The sequence below is a fragment of the Manis pentadactyla genome, chromosome 14, assembly GCF_030020395.1.
Source record: "Manis pentadactyla isolate mManPen7 chromosome 14, mManPen7.hap1, whole genome shotgun sequence".
Lineage (NCBI taxonomy): Eukaryota > Metazoa > Chordata > Mammalia > Pholidota > Manidae > Manis > Manis pentadactyla.
The window spans coordinates 21273562-21294450 of NC_080032.1; the positions used below are offsets into that span (position 1 = coordinate 21273562).

Here is a 20889-nt window from a genome sequence, read left to right on the forward strand (position 1 = left end):
AAGAGGCAGAAATCTTTGGGGCCAACTTAGAATTCTGCCTATCACAAATAAGGAAACAAATTTATTCACTGCAACATTATTTTTATCATAAGTTATGGAGACAACCTAAACAATATACATAGAAAAATGGGTGAACAGACCATGGGACATTTACACAATGGAGTGAATTTAATTGAGATACAATAGACATGTATACAATGGAATAATTTTGAGAATATACTATGAGTGAAAAAAGCAAAGTTTAAGAGTTTGTATGTAGTATGCTACCTCTGGTGTAAGAGAAGAGGAAATAAGAGAATACACAAATATTTGGTTATTTTGACAAAATGAAATGAGGAAAGTTTTGGAAAAAGAAAACAGTAAAAAAAAAACCTAATGAGATTGATTGCTCACAGACTCGGTGGGAACAAGGTGGGAAGGAAGGAGCTGTCAAGTGGGCACAAGGTCTAAGGACTAGTGAGGTATCTTCTGAGTATATACCCTTTTGTAGTTTTAACTTGGAACCAATATTAATATTTTACATATTGTAAAATAGAATCAGTAAGTCTAAATGGAAAAAAAACCCCTAAGATGGAATATAAACAAAACCTAAATTAACCTAAGTGTATTTCAAATCAACCACATTGAAGAGTGGGGGGTGGAAACTAAAAATTTTCAGCACATTATTTTGACTATATACTTGCGTAATAAAGTCAAAAGCTGTAAACAAATATTTAACTTGTTAGTGGGTTAGTTTTTCTGCAGTGGCAAGATTTGAAGCTCCTTTCTCTGTATTTCAGTATTGAGCAATCAAGTAAATATATTGAGAATAACAGGAGCCAGATTTCTCATTGTAGAAGGAAAAGGATAGAATAAACCCTGTGGTGATGGATTGAAATTGGATGTATTGTTACGAATTCATGGTGGTACATACACAGATATAAAAACAAGTATATGTATGCATATAGCACACATACATCAGGAGTTTCAGAAGAACTATTTCTTTTAGCTGTACTTACTCTAGTTGCATACAAGCCTTCTAAAAATATTTCAAAATGTATATTGATCATAAAACATCCAGAAATAAAGCCAACAAAAAACCCCATGATTTTACTGTGTAATCCAACTGAAGGGAGGGGGAAGTTTTTTCTCAGGTCTGTCTCCACCCTCAGGAATGAGAGGTATGGGCCACATGACTAGCCTTTGCCCCGGCTGGAGAGAGGACCCTTCCACCCACCTCCTTGCCCCAGGGAGGATGACAAGGACACCAGCAGCAACTGAAGTCTCTGGATCCGTCTGGCTTCTCGCACTTGAGACATGAAGGTCTTTCTGAGCTACTGAGAGCTGGTGATTCTTACCGAGCTATAACTGACATATGATAAAGTATGTAACCCTACAGCGTATATTCCTTTTTCGGTCCAGCTTCTTTCTCCCAGTATGTTCCGGGCCTGAAAGTCCCGGCTCTTCCATGAATTAGCTGCACAGCCTTATGCATGTCATTCCTTTCCACCAGAGAAATGGGGAAATTCTTCCCACCTTCCTCACCCCCACTTGGTCGTTGGGAGAAATGGCCTAAGGTGCTAGGTGGTCCTGTGCGTCCTGTGAGGTGGTGAGGGGTAACATATTTCTGCTAAGGCTCAACTACTCTCAGGATTGAGGCTTCTAAGGAATTTGCCTCTTTATTCACTGGGAGGTAGCCCCCAGCCCTCCAAGCCATCACCAGAGCTGCAGCAACCTGCCAATTTCCTCAAAGTCCAATGTAAGAGAAAACTACACCCTGAATGTCTGGCACTCTGCGAAGGAGCTCACGCTGGATCTGCTAGGGTTCCCAGAAGCACAAAAAATGCCTCATCCTGCTCATCCTCCCTTGTATCTCAGAGCTGATTCCAGCCCACTCTGGCCTCCCTGAGGTCTCCACAGAGGGCCCAGGAGAAGGAAACAAGACTCAGGTGAACTCCAAGTACAAACTTTATTTCTATTACAAGGATGTTAATAATTATAATAATAGTAAAATAAAACGGGGGTGAAAAGAGGCTCTGATACTTGGTTTTCAGAGCAAGCCATGGCACTTGAGCCCCAGTCCTGCTCAGGGCAGAGTCCAGCATGGCCCCGGCAGGGACAGGGAGCCCCTGACCACCTCCATCGGGAAGCAGCTGAAGACGAAGGAGCTGGGCTCCCCACCAGGAACAGAAGGCAGCGAGGCCAATGCCAAAGAAGCAGAGTAAAAAAACAAAGCCCCAAGTCGACTCATCTCCAAAAGCCTTGTTCTTAACACATATTGAAATCAGCCTGGACACTTTACTACAGCTCCTCCACACATACCAGAGGCCCAAATTCTCCAGTGGAAAGGGCAGTACACAGGAAGTTACCTAAAAGTTCCCAAATTTAGGCCCCTGCAGGGAAGAGAATCAGCTCACCGGAAAGTACCAGGTTTCTAAAACCCTCTCCTCTTGCCACCAGGACCACACAGCACCAAGAAGCAGCGGTGACAGAATATCAAAAGGTGGAGAGCCCTGGCAGGTGGAGACCACACGTGTATTTCTGTGCTGCCAAAAGGCAACAGCTAAAACTGAAACATTTCTCGCCAGCCTCCCTGCTAACCCTCCCTCAAAACCCCAAACTCCCACAGCACAATCTCAAAAGACACAAAATGGCCATAACCTAGAAAAAGATAAAATCCATAAAATTTCCCCTGCCCACAAAGCCCGAGAGGCAGGCCTGCGTGTGGGGACGGCTGCCGGGCGGGGAGACAGCGCGTGCGGGAGCTCTGCAGACACCGTCACTCCTCCTGCGCCGCATCCCCAGTGCCCTGCTGCTTGGGGGGTTTTGCCTGTTGAAGAACAAAACACAAGCACAGTTCATGAAGAAGTGAAAAGGCAGTATCCCTCCTCCAGATACCAGAAAACATCAAGCTTCTATAGAAACTTCCTCATCAAAAGCCAATAGAATAGCCCTTGAGCCACAGTGGGCCTGATGCCCAGCTCCTTCTCTGACCTCCCGATTCACACCAGCCCCGCCGGCTGAGTCCCCAGGGCATTACGGGCTGCATCCCCAGCTACCTTTGCAGTTCTGTTGCGGTAGCTGGTAGTCGTGGGGGTGACCCGGGGGTTCCTGCCTCCTTCACTCCTACCACTGAAAAGAAAAGGATTAGAAATTAGTTCATGAGATGCCCCTGAGGGAAAGTCAAAAACAGAAATAGCTAGAACCAGACAAAAGCAACTCTCTATTAGCAGACAAAACAACCGAACCACAAAACCCCACAGATAACAACATTTTGGAATCTGGCCACAACTGAAGCAATGTCCACTCCCCTGTTCTCCCGAGCTGCCTGAAGCTCCACTCCCAGGCTGATTCCTACCTCACTCCGTATCTCCCTGAAGGCCCACAGGGGAAAGAGGGCACAAGGTTTTCTGGGTAGAGATTTCGAACGGGGTGAATCACTGAAACATGCCCGGTGGCCAGGGCCCCATTAAGGCTGTTTTGATTCCTCCCCCGGATGTCCTGGCTGTCTAAGTTGTTGAGCTTCAGTACACGAGGAGGGCTGGGCTGGCACCCAGGCCTGGGGCCTGGTGTGGACGCTGGCACTCGGTTATAGGCAGCCATCATATTGTTAATGGATCTGCTTGGGGGAAGAGGGTAGGTGGGCCCTTTGGCTGTTTCTTGCTTGGTATCATCCATGCAACCAGAAGACAGGGCTCCTGAGAAGAGGAAAGAGCAAAAGCTTTAGGGAAAAGTCCGCTCTCTTAAAATTAGTGCTCGATTCAGGGCAGGAACAAAAACATTCTAGATAGAAGACAAAATGCCTCACCCCTAAAGGCTGCCTGAAACCCACATCCAGGCCAGGGTTGGGAACACTTTGTCCACACTGTACACTTTATTCCCTGAGTCCTCAAGTACAGCTTCCTAACTTCAACAATGGTATGCAAGACAACCTTGAAAAATAATTTCCAACTGGCTTTGTAGTAGCTGGGTTTCAAAAACAGTTTAGTTGCCTAGTCATAAGGCTCTTAAATAATAGTACTAATAAGTTCGAGTACTCTAAGCATATTTCAACTAGAAGCAGTGGCTTAGGGCTGCTCCAGTAAATTCTGAAAATTATTTCCAAATAATCCACTAAGCACATAGACAAGAAACCCAAAGCAGAACAAGCACTGACAAGCATGTCTCCTGGCTGTCCCCAAAGCCACCACCCCATAAACCTATACTTGAGACAGCTCAGTCTAACACAGAACCACAATTAGTCTCAAGGGAGTCTCCAGGGTGATCCTACTGGGCTTGGTGATTTGGGATTCGGGTAACCCCCACGTTAGAGTAGCAGGTGAGAAGTGGTGAGCAGGCCTGAGCCAGCAGCAGACCTTCGACCTTGGCTCAGCCCTGGCTAATACCCTGGTGTCTGACACGCCTCTTGGGCAGCTCTGGTGAGATCTCTTGAGGCTGGAAATCCTGTTTAGGCATCCCCTCCATCACACGATTGTTTGCTGTGGCTGGGCGTTGGTCACACTGGTTCTAACAAGAAAAAACAGAATTAGTACCTGAGTCATTCCTAGGAGAGGAAGCAGTGGGAAGAAACGAAGAAACAGCAGGTTGGGTGAACACCTTTGGGAGGTGGACTCACAACCACTGAGCGGAAGGGCCTGGGACTAAGAGCACATTTGGAATGGAGGGATCATGCCCATCAGCACCCAAGGCACTGACAGAAGCACTGTCTGATGTGTGCAGGGATGAAGGGCGGGCTGGTCTTGGGAGTCCAGAAAAATATGTCTACACTTAGACTACAGAGTTTCTGCATGGTTGTTTATTTTACAACCTCCCCTAGGAGGAAACAAGCAGTTACTTACCTACTGCTTCATCCAAAAGCAAAAGTGTTTATTACAGAAATGGAATGTGTGGTCTTTTAGCAACAGCTATACGGCATCAACTACAGAAACAACCCTGAAGATAACTGCAGTTAGCTCCCCATTACAAACAGGACTGTGCAGGAAATATGTTTTCCACTAACAGACTGGAATCCTAGGATGTAAAAGGTGAAAAGGGGCTTCATACTGTCTAGTCTAACTCCTTCATTTATAGATATATCCCCAGTGAAGGGACAGGACCTCTCCAAAGTGTACCATGAGGGCAGTGCAAGAACCAGACCCAAAAGCCTGGCCGAAAGTAGAATGTGTCAGTGGCCTCAGGGAAAGCCTCACCTAAACCCTTCTGGCCGGTCCTCCACACCTGCTTAAATGGAGTCCTGTCTCCTTGGCCCGCAGCTAGAGGCACGGCAGTTTCAGTTGATAGAGGCAGAGAAAGTCTGAAGGCCTCGGGTACTATACCTCAGACAGCTCACAAAACAGGGCACGGCCAGTAGCCAGGGCAGGCGCAAAGGCCAAAGGAGTGTTCCCAGCTCGGAAAGCCTCAGGGCTGTGCAGAGGGTCGGCAGGGGTGAGGTGGGCAGGTCCTTCAGGGACTCTCACCTGGTGATGGAAGAATACTTCCTCTTCTAGCTGTACCCCACAGAATTCACATGGGATGATGATGCCGCCCTCCACAGGGGGTGAACTGCTCAGGCCCATCAAAGAGTCTAACTGGTGACTCGCAGCCTGCTGCAGAAACTTCTGGAAGACGACATCAGGGTCCTCCACCCCTTTGGGGGAAGTGCTGCCCATACGAAGTGAAGGTAAGGCACATGAAGAGTTACAGCTTGTCTGCCTCAAAAAACATAGGTTAAAAAAAAAGCAGAGGTTAAGGAAAAGACTGCATTTCTAAAGCATTCTCTTGAAGTCACAAATTTTAATAATACGTAATAGTGGGGAGAGGTACTAAAAAGGATCAGGGGATCACAGATGAAACAGCCATTTTCCTTTTATATTAAACATTTCTCTGTGTGTGGTTTTTGTTTTTGGGGTTTTTTCACTATGTTCACGTGATTATTATTTTTTTAATTTGAAAGATTCAATATTCTTCCCAGAACCATACAGTAAGAGAGGCCGAGATTATTATTATTTCTGTTAATGGATTTTCTTATGCTGCTCCCAAACCAAAAACGAGATGTACTCAAATACTGCACTGTTCCACTTATGGGGGAATGTATGTTCTACCAGAGCACAGAGACTACTTAATAGTTACGGAAATGCCAGAGTAGGACAAACCAAATCATAAAGAGCAACTGGGTGTTAAGGGAAAAAGTAGTCCCTCCACCAGGAATCCTTGAACACAAAAAGTATTCTCTAATCATCCCTAAATGGCTCAAGAACTTTCAATCATTCAAAAAATTTCTGACACCATTCATACACCAGGTACTGAGAGAAATTTGGAAAGTAGGAAAACCTAGAACCTGTCCTCAAGGAACTCAGCCTAGAATTGCAGCCAAAAGGGGATCAGGAAACCACATCACCAAGTGATAGGCTAAAAGAGAAGTGGACACAGGACCTTCCGGAAGTGCACAGATGGGAACTCTGACCGAGCCTCCAGAGTATCCCTCAGGATGATTTCCTGACAGTCATGTCTGAACCACGTCTATGAGTAAGGGGTCTGTATGTTGCTGGGTATGTTGAGGAGGCAGGGGTGGAAGGCCACACACCTTGCAGGCAGAAAAAGTACAAAAAGACCTCAAACCCTTCCAGGGAACTGCAAGGACTTCAGTATGACTCCAATACATCAAAATGTGGCATGAGATAAGACCAGATTACAAGATGGTCAGCAGAGATGCATCCTACTCTCCGCAGTATGGAGCGAGTGACTGGGCCTGGTGGAATGAGCATTACTTTATTGAAGAGGGAACCAGGCTGAGTTCTCATACTCCTACGGTCAGCTACACCATGGTAAAGCACAGCTGCTGCTCCTACCACAGGAGCAGTATTAAATGGCTTACTGAAGACCTTCACGTGGCCTATAACACCAACTAGAGCCCACACGCATTCCTACTAAAGCCCTCTAGTAATTCACAACACACCTGATGGTCAATCAGCAGCTCCTCTGGAAAGAGTTCCTCACAAAATTCACAAGGCAACATGGTCTTGCCAGCAGCACCTAGGTATCAGGCCACATAGTCAGACTTAGAATGAACAGAACAAGCTTGATTCCACCTATTATCCCCTTTGTGGGGTTTTATATAAAAGTGTGATATCCTTTGACATTTCTTAGATGTAGCAATTCGTGGGCCTATAAATCCTCAGTGGAAACCATCTAAGAGATGAACCCTAAAAATATTCCACTATGGAAAAACAGATTTACTTATTACCATTTCCTGAGTAGCAGTAAAGTAGCAGCTTACCCACTACTCTGATTAAGGAAGAAATTTAAATGTGTAATTACCCTAGGCACTAGTCTAAGGGCCTTCTGTACATTACTTCAATCCTTAGGAAAAACTTACGAAGTAGATCCTACATTATCTTCATTTTACAGATGAAGAAATTGAGGCTCATATATGGCTGGCAGACAAATATCCTGAAAAAACCCTCCCAGTACAAAATTCCAAAATGCTGCATAAAAGTAACATAAGGGAGTAAATAAATAAGAACAATTTTAAACTAAGGATCCCCAAAACAAAACAGCCTCTATAAGACTGCTGAACAAATGGAAGGTGAACAAGGAAAGGAGGTAAGGAAACTTGCCTTACTAGGTTTTGGCTCTGGGCAGAAGAGAGAAAAGTCTCTACTAAAGAAGAGTAACCAGAGTTTGGCCTGTACATGGATTTGAGTTCAGAATCTACATTTTATGTTTTTACATCAAATCACATTTATGATTTTTAAAAACCCAAGCCAAAATTTCAATTTAAACTTGCCCTAGTTAGTAGCATCCCTAGGCACCTGCTAGAAGCATATATGAATACTCTCAGAAGAATACACCAGAACACACACGCACACAGAGGGAAGCAGCCAGCCGCCACGAGTAAGAGCTGGCAAAAACAACACAGAGCAAAAAACAGATTTTAGAGACATTTTCAGTTACAATAGAAAAATGTATTTAACATGTTTAAAGGTATGTTAAAAAGGAAATTGGAAAAGGAATACCTCCCATACAAGACATTACTTAAAAAGTGCTGAGGCACACTGAAGAAAATTAAACAGAAAAATAGAACAAATGAAAAGTACAGTCACTGAAATGAAACCTCAATAGACATATTAAAAAGATTAGAAAGACAGATTAGAAATTACCTAGAATGCAGCACAGAAGACAAAAAAAAAAAGGAAAATATAAGTTAAGAACATGAGGATAGAGTCCAACACATGTAAACAGAAACGAAGGAGAGACTACAGAGAATGGGAGACAGGCAATAATCAAAGAAATACAGATGACAATTTCCATATAGATGAAAAATACTAAATTTATGAATCAGGAAGGCCAGCAAATCCCAAAATTTAAAGCCAAAGAAATCACCACTAAACTGTAGAACACCAAAGACAAAAAGATTTTAAAGTCAGTCAGACAGAAAAGACACTACCTACAGAGAAATAATAAACACTAACAGACCTGACTTCTCTACAAACAAAGAACCCAAGAAACAATATATCTTCAAAGAACTAAGACAAAATAATTGGCAATCTAGAATTGTATGACCAGAGAAACTATCAAACCTGGAGACAAATAAAGATATTTTCAGACAAACCAAAATAGAGAATTTACAATCAATGGACACTTTCAATAGACTTTCTAAAGAATATACCTCAGGAAGAAACTTATCCTAGAAAGAAACTCTCAGAACAAGGAAGAATGGGTGAGCAAAGAAAATCATAAACATAATAAATGATGAATATAGCGAGTATATAAAACAAATACCAAGAGAGAACACTAACATCAAGTCTTAAAGGGATGATCCAAATTCTAAAGATATTGTATAAATTCGGAGAAGTGTGATGAGGCTAATTAAATTTAGTCTTTATAAAGTTAAAGAAACATGTTGGATAACTACTACAAGAACAGATACGCAGAATATAAATTCCAAACCACCAGGGAGGAGAAATGGAATGAAACAAGCAAGCAAGCTGTCAGTAAAGCAATCCAAGAAACGACCCAGGAGAAAATAAAGGAAACAACACTGACTCTGGAGTCTCCACCTGTCACTCTGGGCTACTGTAATTTTACCTTCTTCAGCACCAACCTAAATGCTCTGATGAAAGTCAAGTCTGAAGGTTGACAAGGAGGCTCACATTAAAGGATGTGGCTCAGAGTTTGGAAAACACTTTCTCTGGGACTAGGGCATTTTCCGAAGAGATTAATATGTTTGAGAGACGCATGTCATATTTTAAAAGCTCAAGTTGAAGAAAAATCACATCTGAGAGCTGCTTACTTTTCAGATCCCTTAAATCTCTTACAACAACTTGAGCTTTTTAAATATGACATGCATCTCTCAAACATATCATTCTCTGAACAAGAGACTCAAAAGTGGTCCACTGCTCATAATCTCACTTTTATTTTTAAAACTGAGTTTTAATCCAGGGGCCCAATAATATTAAAGAAAAGAATTGTTTTTAAATAGGGGAGTAGAGGGAAGTGAAGTGCTTTATAGAATAATGTCAACTAATAAATATAAAACAAAAGATAGACAGAGAAAAAAATCTCCATTTTACACAACTGCCAAAGTAATACTTGATTCAGTCCAGAAGTATCAATGAATGCTAAAACTGCTGGATAAAAGACTGAATATCCTATTCCCCAGCAATCTCAAAATAACATCTTGCATCTAGTTATTTTAAAGGGAAAAAGCTAATATATGACAAATTGACACACTGAGAGGGACACAGCATCACCAATGTGGCATTCTGCCAAAACTGTAAGCTAAATCTAAACAGGGAAAAACAATTAGACAAATATAAATTGAGAAAGAAATATTCTGCAGAACAACTAGCCTGGACTCTTCTAAAGTGCCAATATCCTAAATGAAGGGAAAAAAAAAAGAGGGTAAACTAAAAAGAACTAAAAGCAATGCATAATCCTGGATTTGAAAACAAAATAAAAACTCTCTAAAGGATTACACAAATAGGGAACTTAAGCTAAATTTCCTAAGAGTGTTATTTGTATTGTTTACATAGGAGAATGCCCTTGTTCTTAAGAAATACATGCTGAAATAGGGATAAAATGTTATACCCACAACTTACTCTCAAATGGTGCAGGGGGGAAATAATAGATGAATGTAGATAAATGGAAAATACTATAATTGATGAATGTAGACAAGGGGTATATAGATAGCCACTGTACTATTCTGACAATTTTTAAAAATAAAAAGTTGGGAAAAGCAAACCAAAAAAAAGGTAAATTTTATCTCACGAAAAACTGAGTTTTATATGAATTGTATATATAAAGACAAAAAAAACCCACAAAAAACTGTAGAGACAGAGACTAGTACAAAATAAACAAACTTACCCTTTATGTCATTCGGAGCACTGGGAACTTCATGGGACTGGTCTGCCTCACAAACGGCCTTCCAGAACTCCTGCTCTGCCACACTGGGAGCCTGGCTTTCATTCTGCAGACTTAAGGCCAACATGAAGTCCAAATTTGCACTGTCTTCTCCACCCTCTTTGGGAGGCTGTCGGCTTCTATTCCTTTCCTGCCTTTCTTGTTCTTCCACTGGAAGAAGAAAAAACCAGTGTTTAAGATAAATTACAGATATGCTCAAGTCCATGCCTGCTAAATATTCAAGGTATACAGGTGTCTATGGAAAAACAAAGAAGGCCCAGCCCTCTCTTTCTCATAGGACTCTAAATATTAAGTCAGCCATGATAAAAGGCTCCTTTATCATTCTCATTTTTTAGTTAATAAGCAATATTACTGAGCTATAACTATGTTTTCTGTATTACAGCAGAATGATTTAAAGCATGGGGTCACATTGCCTGAACTCAAATCCCAGCTCTACCATTTACCTTCCCTCATAGACTGTTGTGAGAACTAAATGAGTCAATATATGTAAAGCACTATGCAAATGCCTGAAGCATAGCGGGTGTACTCTATAAATGTTAGCTATTAATAGTACTGTCATCATCATCATAATCATCATCAACCCTAACTGTGATCCATTAATAATCCATCAGCAAAGAGGTTCTGTTATTCCATCAATAGGAAAGTTAGGTATTCTTCCTAATGTTACCTAGCTAGTCAGGTTTCTAAAATTAAGATCTGTTTGGCCCCAAAGCCCTACTTCCATTCACCCTGAGCTTTTCATACCATTCCAATTTTCTAATCCCAAACATAACTCACATAGATTATTCTGGATTGGAAACTGAGCTGGTATGTTCCTTTGGTTGTTCGTCCTACTATGGAAAAGGTCTGATTCAAAGGCTCTCAGGGACCTCCGGGGTAGCCTCATAGGTGGGTCCAGAGCCTCAATTTGTCTGAGAAGTTGGGATGCAATCCAGATTCCGTCTTGCCCCCAAGACTCATCATACGCATTAGAAGACATGGCAACCTCATCTCTCTTTTCCTCTCCATCTCTCCCACAAACTTCAGGGTGAGCCTTCAGATCTTTCACCAAGACATTGCGCCCACAATTGCCACATAACTCTGTCCGGGCACCACAGTAATCTTCATGGTCCTTCAGTTTGAGAACAGAAAGTTCCAAATCACAGTGCTGGCAAAGAGCAAGCCGTAGAGGACACTCAGTCTCCTACAACACAGAGTAATAGAGCAGTTAGTATGTGGATCTAAGGGAAGTCCTGATTTAGTACATGACCAGGAAAGCACAAAGTATTTACTTCAGTATTCTCTTCCAGCCCTAGCTTCACTGTCACACTTCTCTATGCATTTAAGAGTCACAGTTTCTCTCTTTGTTCCTGCCACCAGGTTCTACAAGGAAGAAAGGAAACTTTTAGGAAGTATCTATTTACTCAACTACCCCATCATTCATTTTGTGCACACATTACAAAGTAATCTAAAATCAGCGAAAGAAGCCCAGGAGCAAATAGTAAAAGCATAGCAATTCAGATACGTTTGTCAAAGGTCTACCAGTCCAATTTCCCTCTATATTTCTGATTTGTCATATGTAACTGGTAATGAGGAAGAGACTGCCGTTTAGAAAGACACTGATTTTTCTAATCTCTGCATATGTATATAGCACTGGCTTTAAATTCATCAAATAATGCAGGAGTCACCAATGAAGACAACCCCAAGAGTATCAATGTATTCTGCAGATGAAAGACAAAACTTTTATACTTAAGTTGACCTGTCACTAAAATATACTCAAAACTTAAAAAGATATAAAGGAATATATTACTATGATATGTACATTCCAAAATTTGAGAACTTAACTTCAGAACTTTAATGCAACATCATTTCAAATGTTTAAATAATTTACAACCACTGTGTCAAAGAGCAAAAATGTCTTTTCATCCAAATTAAACCCAAGTTCTATTCTAAATGCTACTTTAAACACTTCAGACATTGTATATGCATGGAATATATCTTGTAGAAATCACAAGACACTGATAAAGAGGGTTTGGGAACAGGTGGAAGAGACGTAACTTTTACATATATGCTTTCATAGCTTTAAATTTATGTACCATGTGGCTATAAAACCAATTCAGAAAGTTTTGTATTTTTTTTTTTTAGTTTTATTAGAAAAATGACACTGATTTAAGTTACTCAACAGCAAAAGAGCAAATAACTGCTGGCACATACCAGATAATATAGTAAGTACTTTGTTAACAACCCTAAAAGGTACTAGTAACCCACCAAAAGAGCAAAAAAAGTATATTTCTTTTAAAGAGAATTTTTAAAACTCGAGTTAATCTCTGGTCTACAGCTGTCATAGTCTGACTTGCAAGAATGTTAGGAAGTACTTTGCACTTGTACCTTTATAATCACCATGACTCCCAGAAATAGAAGCTAGACGAAGGGGAAGGGAATCTAGAAGAGAGGGCAGTTGACTGGAGATTGTTTTATGCAACAGGTAGATATTAGAACCAAAGAAATACTCATTATTATTATTAATGTGACCTCAATCATAACCCCCCTTGCTGGTAAGACCTAATAAAACAGATCAAATGCTTAGAAAAAATAGTGAAAGTAGAGTGCCAAAGTATTTATCAGACATTTATGTCTGAGCTGTGGAGTTATGAGTGGTTCTTATCTTTTCATATTTGCCAAATTTTCTACATTGAATATGAATTACCTTTTAAAATCATAAACAATTTGTTTTTTTCAGTATATAGAATGAAAAGCACAAGTACAAATCTTGGTAAGCTTTTACATATGAACACTCCTGTGTGACTACCAACTAAACAGTTGTTGGGATTTTTAAACTGGTAAATTAGTATGCTTATCCAAAAAAAATATATGCTCATTCAACTATAGCCAGTTTTATCTCAACTAAGGACCAAATGATACTATGTTTCTCTCATCAAATGCTGAGGAATTTCTTTAGGTGTAAACAGCATGTTTTCCAAGTAATCAAGAAGTCAAAATAAAATCACAAGATGTAAGGCTGGCTGTGTACTAAGAGGTTGTACCATACAGCAACCCCAGGCTTGGCCTGGCACTCAGTGAGACTGCCAATAGCCAAACCACAGCATAACTGATAGACTCAGTTCCAAAGGGAAAGTCTTTGAGGCCTGAGCATGGAGCACAATAGCCATGCGGTGGAATCTGGCAGAAGAGTCCCTCAAACAGGCTTTAAGATGCAGCAAAGACTCAACCAGACTAGACTGGCCTGCTCTGCAGGTGGCTCTATAATCTCAGCAGGACTGGCCCCAAGGTAACTCACTCCCTTCATAGTGTAGCAAACTAACCTCATGATTCTTTAACTGTCTCTTCTCCAACTTCTTGTTACATTTGCAGGTCACCTAGGGTAAGAAGAATCAACAAATTGGCTTTGTGACAACATGCTCACTTGCTATTGCACAACAGCAAGTATAATATAATAATACATTTATGAACATTTGAGTACTTGGTGATTCACCTGACAGTGCTCAGTAGACACGTGAGTCTTCATGTCAGATTTGGGAAATGGTTCCTTGCAGATAGGACACACACCAATGTTCCTTTGACAGTGGATCTCATGGATGGTAAAGTTAAACACAGGAATTTCTTTTTTGCTACAGAAATAGATCAATGAAAAAGGCGAGCATTACTGACTGATGTATGCATAGTGTTATCACATGGAAACCTATCCTGCCCAACCTTTAGTCTCCATATTTCTTAGTGAATATCTATAAGCTCTTATGATTGGTAATACCCTTGCTTTTCAAGAATTAATTCTGAAGTCAGGTTTTGAATCTTCTGTGCAACACTCAAGTTATCAGTGCTATGCACTATCTCTATAAGCTCAGCCTCTCTCTCAGAGCTGACCATCATCATCGACATGAAGTCAGACGCCAAGAGAGCTGAGTTATGCTTTTCCAAAACCATCCATGCCCCAAAGTACAATGATAAACTCCTGGATTATAAAAAACAGTCTACCATTTATTTAATCTCACTAGATTTTCTTCCACTAAATTTTGTTCCACTCACTGGATTTTATTCCACTAAAAGTTAGAGCAAAAAGAACAGATACCAGCTTTGGGATAGTCAGCAGAGAAAGGGAAACTGCCTCCTTTATGTCCTCCATGCCTTTCAAAGCCCTGTAGCCTGGATGCTTGTTGGGAACATGTTCTCTGACTGGGTTGGTATAAACTTCATTGCAGAACTGCGTAAAAATGAAATCCTGAACCTTTTCTCCCAATCCTGTCTCCTCACTCACTTTTTGCCATTCTCCTTTAGTTTAAGGAATCCAATCAAAAATCCTATCAAAGTTACAGAGAAGGGAGGAAAAAATGACAATCTTAAGTGAAAGCATAAAACCATTTAAATTTAACAGGAGTGTATACACACTCAAACTGAAAGCACATGGTATCCAAAGGCCTTACTTTTACTATCTAAGTTTGTAGATAGCTTTATTATATGGTTCTAATCTTCATACACAGTCTAAGAAATCTTTCCAAGTTAGATGAGTGATGTTCATCTCCCAGTCTGAAAGACCAATACACCAAATTAATGTAAATTCATTTTCATCCAATGGTGGAACTATTAAGGCAGCTCTCATAGCAAAACTAGAAGGTGACACAGTAGAGGAATCAACTGTGATCAGAACTTCCTTGGGGCTTTTGTTTAGTTTTATATAGATATGGAATTATGACACAAACAATCAACTATCTCAAATGGATAAAGAGCAAAATTACCAATGTCTTGATGAATTTAACTTCCCTTCTTTCTCTGAAATTCCTAGCTTTCTAAAGAAACCACTGGTTTTAAGTTAATTCATTTTTTGAACCTAATATAAAATTGTATATCAATTTTAAAAATTCAGTTTAAAATTTTAGAAGTGTAGAATATTAAAATATACAGTGGAGGGAGCTATAAACCAAAGTTATCATCTAAACTTACTAACAAAAATTAAAATCAGCAAATCCCACTATTAAAGATGGGTCAAACTAATACTCTAATATATTACCAGTGCTGGTGTGAACTGTGTAAAAATAGCCTGAAAATGAGTCTCTAGGACCATAAACCTATATGTTCTTTAACCCAGTAATCCCACTCTTAGGGTTATGAAGATTTTCATTAGTGTCATAAAATGGTAAAAAATTGAAAATCGTTAAAAATATTTAAATAGTAAGTGAACAGCTAAGTCAAGTATGGTACACCTATAAAGTGAAAGAAGCAGAGATCTAGCATGACTGTAAATTGTATGTATGTAAATGCCACAAAAAAATTAATGGCAGTAATTACTGCTTAGGGTGCTGAGATTCTGGGTTCTTCATAGTTTTGACAGCAATCTTAACAGCAAAGAAAATCAAGAAAAAATGTCTGGATTTATTATTTTATAGGGCTATTCAGGATAACCTATTGATATAAAGCATTTTACATACACAAGGCCACTAAAATTTTAGAATTAAAACAAAAAATATTAACCCCCACATAATTGTAACATGAAGCAGCAAAAATCAAAAGCAGCTGTCAGGTAAGACCACAGAGCATTTACTATTAAACATTTTCACGTCTTGGGAAAGAAACCACTGAAAGAAAAAGATAAAAGCTATTTACAACAATTACATGAAACAGTTGACTAGCTTTGTTTTAATTTTAACTGCCAAGATAGTCCCACCAAACTTTCCAACTGAACAAAACACCAATATACTTGCTAGCTACCTAGAGATAATAAAATGAAGAGATAATGAGAACACAATTCCATATCCAGATAAAATTACTACAAGTCCCAAGGAAGGTCTGACTGCAAGTTAAAGATGAAATTTCATCTTAAACAGAAATGACTGAAAGGCAAACCAAGGTTACCAGAAAAGTTCCCAGTAGTCTTCCAAATGCTGAGCACAACATGCCAGAAATTAATTATTTAGTAAAATAAAGTCGAAGGCTTTAACATTAAAGCTTCTGTTTTCTAGAACTGCACTCTCCCCCCACAGAATATTCTGTAAGAAAAGAATATGCAAAAACACCTTCAAAAAAATTAAAAAAAAAACAACCTTCAATCACAACAAACTATTATTTTCATTGGCCAGTGGGTCTACTCACAGTTCATAGTTTGAAGAATACCTTAACTTGTCTTAGGAAAAATGGGAATATGGTTGTAAAGATAAAACTGTATAACCTGGAATTTAAATAGGGTTACTAGCTGGGAGATCTGTGCTGGCTTAGAAAGCCTTCCATACTAATCTGCTTTTTCTTTAAATTGCTTTGGCTTTGAATAACCTTGTTTTCATTAGCTTTCCATCAACTTAACGCTTTTTTAAACTCCCTTAGTGTCATTATTTATATATTGTCCTAGGCTTGAGATTCCTTCAAATTGGAGTAGACTAATAAAACAAGAATAGCTTAACTGATGCCAAAGCCAGTAAAACCATTTCTTATAAAACCCACAGTAATGTTTTATTGTGATTATTTGTATCATTGATTACTTTGTATCAGTAAGAGTACATATAAAACCCAAATAAAGCTAACATAGTTTTTAAAATGGCAGAAAGTTATAGTGGCATGGTAGGAAAAGACACCCAAGCATCAAGACACCCTCACAGGAATGAAATCTTCATTCCAAGCTGGGAAGGCATATTGTGACCAGCATGTGCTCTGATTATATCCTAAATCTGTCAAAAGGCTGAGCAGAAAGAAAAAGGCCTTAATGAAAAAAGGAAAACTGTTACCTGACCTGAACCTTTCACCAATCTACACCAAACTATTTCCTTATTTAACATCTCTTTTTCTTCTGCAATTTGGTAAGGTAAACACAGCACAGACAGTTCTGCTCTGCTTTTTTCTTTGGCTTTCTGTAAAAGCACTTGCATATCACTGAAATACCAAATTCTCAAGAAATTCCAACCAGGGATCACCTGCTTATTAGCTGCACTCCTAACTTTCATTTCTCCAAGAAAAAGTTGCTCTTGCTCTTTTGTGTCACTCATGTGGGTTAAAAACGCTAAAACAGAAAGCATAACATTCAAGACTGCACCCAGTCTTCACTAATAGTTCTAGAATCATGAAATGACAATGACTAAGCTGGACTGCTGGAAGACTTCGACTTTATTTTTAAGTGGAACATTCCTTTAGCAAAATCCTTTATAAAAGAAACAGTTGAATTGCTCTGGTTGAACTGCTCTCTCATGCCTAGAAGTAGAGCCAAGCTCACTAAACCTTGCTCCCAACCAATCCCAAGATAGCCACTGTAGCCACTAGGGGAACCCTGCAACACAATTTGAAAAACATTCATCTAGTCCAAACATTTTATTATATTTTTGGTATCTTTTAAATAAATGTTTAAATGTATTTTTCAGAAAGACAAAAAATAAATTCCCTTACTTATAGGTCAAAAAACTGAGGCTCTGAAGCAGTCAAGTGACTTGCTAAAAGTCATTAGCTAATTTAAGGCAGGAACCAGAGCCCTGACATCCAGCTTTACCCCATCACTGTCGTCACTACTCTACACTACCTAAACCAATCATCTTATCAAATTACTAAAAAGGCAATTTTATTCAAAATTGTTAAAAAGGCTTTAGCCCCACATATTTGCATGACATGTTATCTGGCTTCATTTTTAACCTGCCAGTAAATAAACCAACTCTTCACAGAAGCCAGTTTGTCTTCATTCCATAACATTTCTTAGATTTAATTTCTTACCAGTTGTCACACAGTCGAGTGTCCTGGTTATCTAGAAATTCAGCCATCTTTAGCTCTTCCTGAAAACTAGAGGAAGAAGTGTGAACTTTCAATTTCATTTCTGCTTTAAGGATGACATGCAAAACACAAAAAGAAAAGTCTAATGCACAGAAAATGTCAATAAAACCAGTGCATTAATAAAGCACTTTAACACCCAACACATTTGGGTTTTACCTAATTTTCAACTTTCATTTTAAAATACTTTGACTTGCAGGAGGAACAGCACAAAGAAGTCCCATATACTCCTCCCCCAATACATCATAAATAATCACAAATTACAAAATGCAGAAAACTAACACCAGTACAATACTAGTAACTAATCTATAGATCTTATTCAAATTTCACAAATCATTCAAACAATAATACCCCTTTTCTGGTTCAAGATCTGATCCAGGGTCACATAACACATTTGGTTATTATTTCTCCTTAACCTTCTTTGACCTGATATTTCTTCAGTCTTCATCTCTCACAACCTTGTTAAGTGTACTGGCTAGTTATTTTGTAGAATGTTCTTCAGTTGGCGTTTGATGTTTTTTCATGATCAATACACTTTTGGAAAGAATACCATAGAAGTGATGTTGTGCCCATCTGAGTGCATTATATCAGAAAGCACATGATGTCAACAGTCTTATTATTACAGATGATGTTAACTTTGAGGTAGTTGAATTAGTGACTGCCAGATTTCTCCTCTGTAAAGTTTTCCCTGCTTTTCAAACAAGACGTCAGTGCAGAAAGCAAAGCCCTGGAAACTTTTCTACCAATATTTACTTTAGATTATTCCTTTCCATGAAGCAAAAATAGTCTTAAATACTGCTCCCTAATAGGGCTCTTTAATGATTCTGACATTTTCAAACTTACTTTTCAAAACAAATATTCAAGTAACATGTTATTTAAGGCCCTGTGTGTCAGACACTGTGGACTGGCACTAAGAATACAAAGTAAAGAAATATAGTGCCTGACCTAATAGGATCAATTCAGTGATAGAGAAAAATAAGCAAAGAAAAAGACATACCTTAAGGTGAGTATTTTGATGGAAAAATACAGAAACAAATGAAGATGAAGTGGAGAAAATCTACTTTAGATAAAGGGTGATGACGGTAGAACTTTCTGAGGAGGTAACATTTAAACTAAGACCTTAAGTGCCAAGAGCCAGCCAGCCTAGCAAAGAGGAAGTAAAACAGAGGATGGGGGTGGGGAAAAAACCCACTCAGGGAATGGACATAAAAGGCAGTGAAAGAGAAAGCAAAGGTAGATCTGGAGGAGCAAAATGAAAACGGGAAATGATTTAAGAAGCCTTTATCATGTAGGACAGAAAGTATATTGGATTATATATCCCAAGCTCACAGGTAAACCACAGAAGGGTTTTAAACTAGGGAGTGACATGATTCAAGAAATCCACTCTGATAAGAAATGTAAACTAGGAATAGGAAGCACCTATGAAAATAAATCACATCTCCAAAAGCGGGAAGTCTGGATTCTTTTCTCAGGGCTCTCCCACAGCTGCTAGGGGTAATCTAGCGCGGCCCACTAAACCAAGGCCAGGGCTCCGAGAAAGCAAGTGCAAGGGGACTGGAGGTGACGTGCAGGGCACTCGGGCCTCGCAGTCAACCGCTCGGAGGATCAAATTCTGGTTCTGCCACTCGGTCGACGCGTGCTTTAGCCTCTCTGAGGCTCAAATTCTTCACGCTAACAACTGTCAGTACTTCGAAGGGTCACTGTGAGGGGTGCGTGAGCCAACGCGCGGAGTGCCTTGGTCCAGGAAGTCTTCAAGCTGAAAGAAGCCCCTCTCCGGGATTTCGGGGACAACCCTCTGCCACCTCAGGGTCAGGACCCGGGAGGCGGTTTCGGAAGGCTTCCTCCCCTAGCTAGTTCCGAGACGTCGGGGATGCGGAGGGCAGAGGGCGCCAGCTTCGCAAACAGCAGTTAACAATTCCTGCGCGCTTATTGATTGCTAAACGCTTTACGCCGACAATCTTTCAATCCAGACCGCAACCCTCTCAGGTGAAAGTCATCATCCTCATTTTAGAGACCGCGGGAGCGTTGGCACTGGGAGACACAGTTACGGCCGCAGAGCTGTGTAGAGGGGAGACTAGAACCCGGGTCCGTTGGGCTAGAGGCCGCACTTGTAGAGGCCACACTAGGCCACCACGACCCGCAAGCCGGCAGCTAGAGGCTCGGGCCCAGCTCCGCCCGGACACCCGCTCACCAGACGCCGGGGCCAACGCCGGGAAGGGCGGCGCCCCCGGCCTGTTGAGACCGCGGTTCTCCGACAAGAGCGGCCTCCCCACTCGCCCAGACTCTGCGACCCCCCGGCCCAGAGCTCCTAAGCGCACCTACTACCCCCTCGACAGGCCGGCCTCCTCCGCCCGAAATGGAGGTCTCAGGAGGCTCCCCAGGCACGGGCCGCCGCTACACTCACCTGGGACTAGAGGAAGGACGTTGAGCACCCCCGCTTAGACCCCGACACCGAGCCCCCTCAATCAATCCCCGCACTGAACAACAGCCCCCAGAGCCGCCTCACCACTTCCAACCGTCGCGAAGGAGCGAGCCCATTGGCCAGAGGCGGACCTGGGTGTTGGCCCACTGGGTAGCACAGTTGTCGCTCTCAGGGCCCCGCCTTCTGCACGCCCATTGGCTCTCCAGAGCTCCACGGGGGCGTGTCCCTGGAAGACCCAGTCATTGCACATCTGGGATGAGAGGCAGAGACCTGAGTTGGAGACCTGGTTCTGGGCCCAGCAACTCCCCTGACACAGACCGGTAATATTTGCATGAATAATACTGTGTAAACATTAC

The 20889-nt window shown here is 40.8% G+C and overlaps 1 protein-coding gene across 4 annotated transcripts; it reads right to left on the bottom strand.

Annotated features, from left to right (window-relative positions):
- Positions 1-1929: 1929 nt before the first annotated feature.
- Positions 1930-20668, bottom strand: TRAFD1 (TRAF-type zinc finger domain containing 1). 4 transcript variants are annotated; one of them, XM_036929371.2, is made up of 13 exons: positions 20516-20611; positions 18058-18123; positions 14447-14675; positions 13853-13988; positions 13683-13736; positions 11158-11563; positions 10324-10530; positions 6914-6990; positions 5436-5666; positions 4365-4485; positions 3338-3677; positions 3039-3111; positions 1930-2809 (listed from the first exon to the last, which is right to left on the bottom strand). In XM_036929371.2, exons 4-13 carry the CDS (start codon positions 13883-13885, stop codon positions 2759-2761), a joined length of 1593 nt encoding a protein of 530 aa, XP_036785266.2. In that variant the 5' UTR covers positions 13886-13988; positions 14447-14675; positions 18058-18123; positions 20516-20611; the 3' UTR covers positions 1930-2758. The 4 variants fall into 4 exon arrangements, with proteins under 4 accessions (XP_036785266.2, XP_036785263.2, XP_036785264.2 ...); XM_036929368.2 differs by lacking the exon at positions 14447-14675 and having other exon boundaries at positions 20516-20668; XM_036929369.2 differs by lacking the exons at positions 14447-14675; positions 20516-20611 and adding an exon at positions 19109-19228.
- Positions 20669-20889: the final 221 nt, after the last annotated feature.

What these genes read in the sequence shown, in the direction of transcription:
- TRAFD1 (XM_036929368.2), bottom strand. Translation starts at nt 18,104, where the DNA reads ATGGCTGAATTTCTAGATAACCAGGACACTCGACTGTGTGACAACTG. An exon ending in GACAGTTAAAGAATCATGAG is followed by an intron (nt 11,564 to 13,682) that starts GTTAGTTTGCTA and finishes TCTGTGTTGTAG; the next exon opens with GAGACTGAGTGTCCTCTACG. An exon ending in AAGTATTCTTCCATCACCAG is followed by an intron (nt 4,486 to 5,435) that starts GTGAGAGTCCCT and finishes TTTTCTTGTTAG; the next exon opens with AACCAGTGTGACCAACGCCC.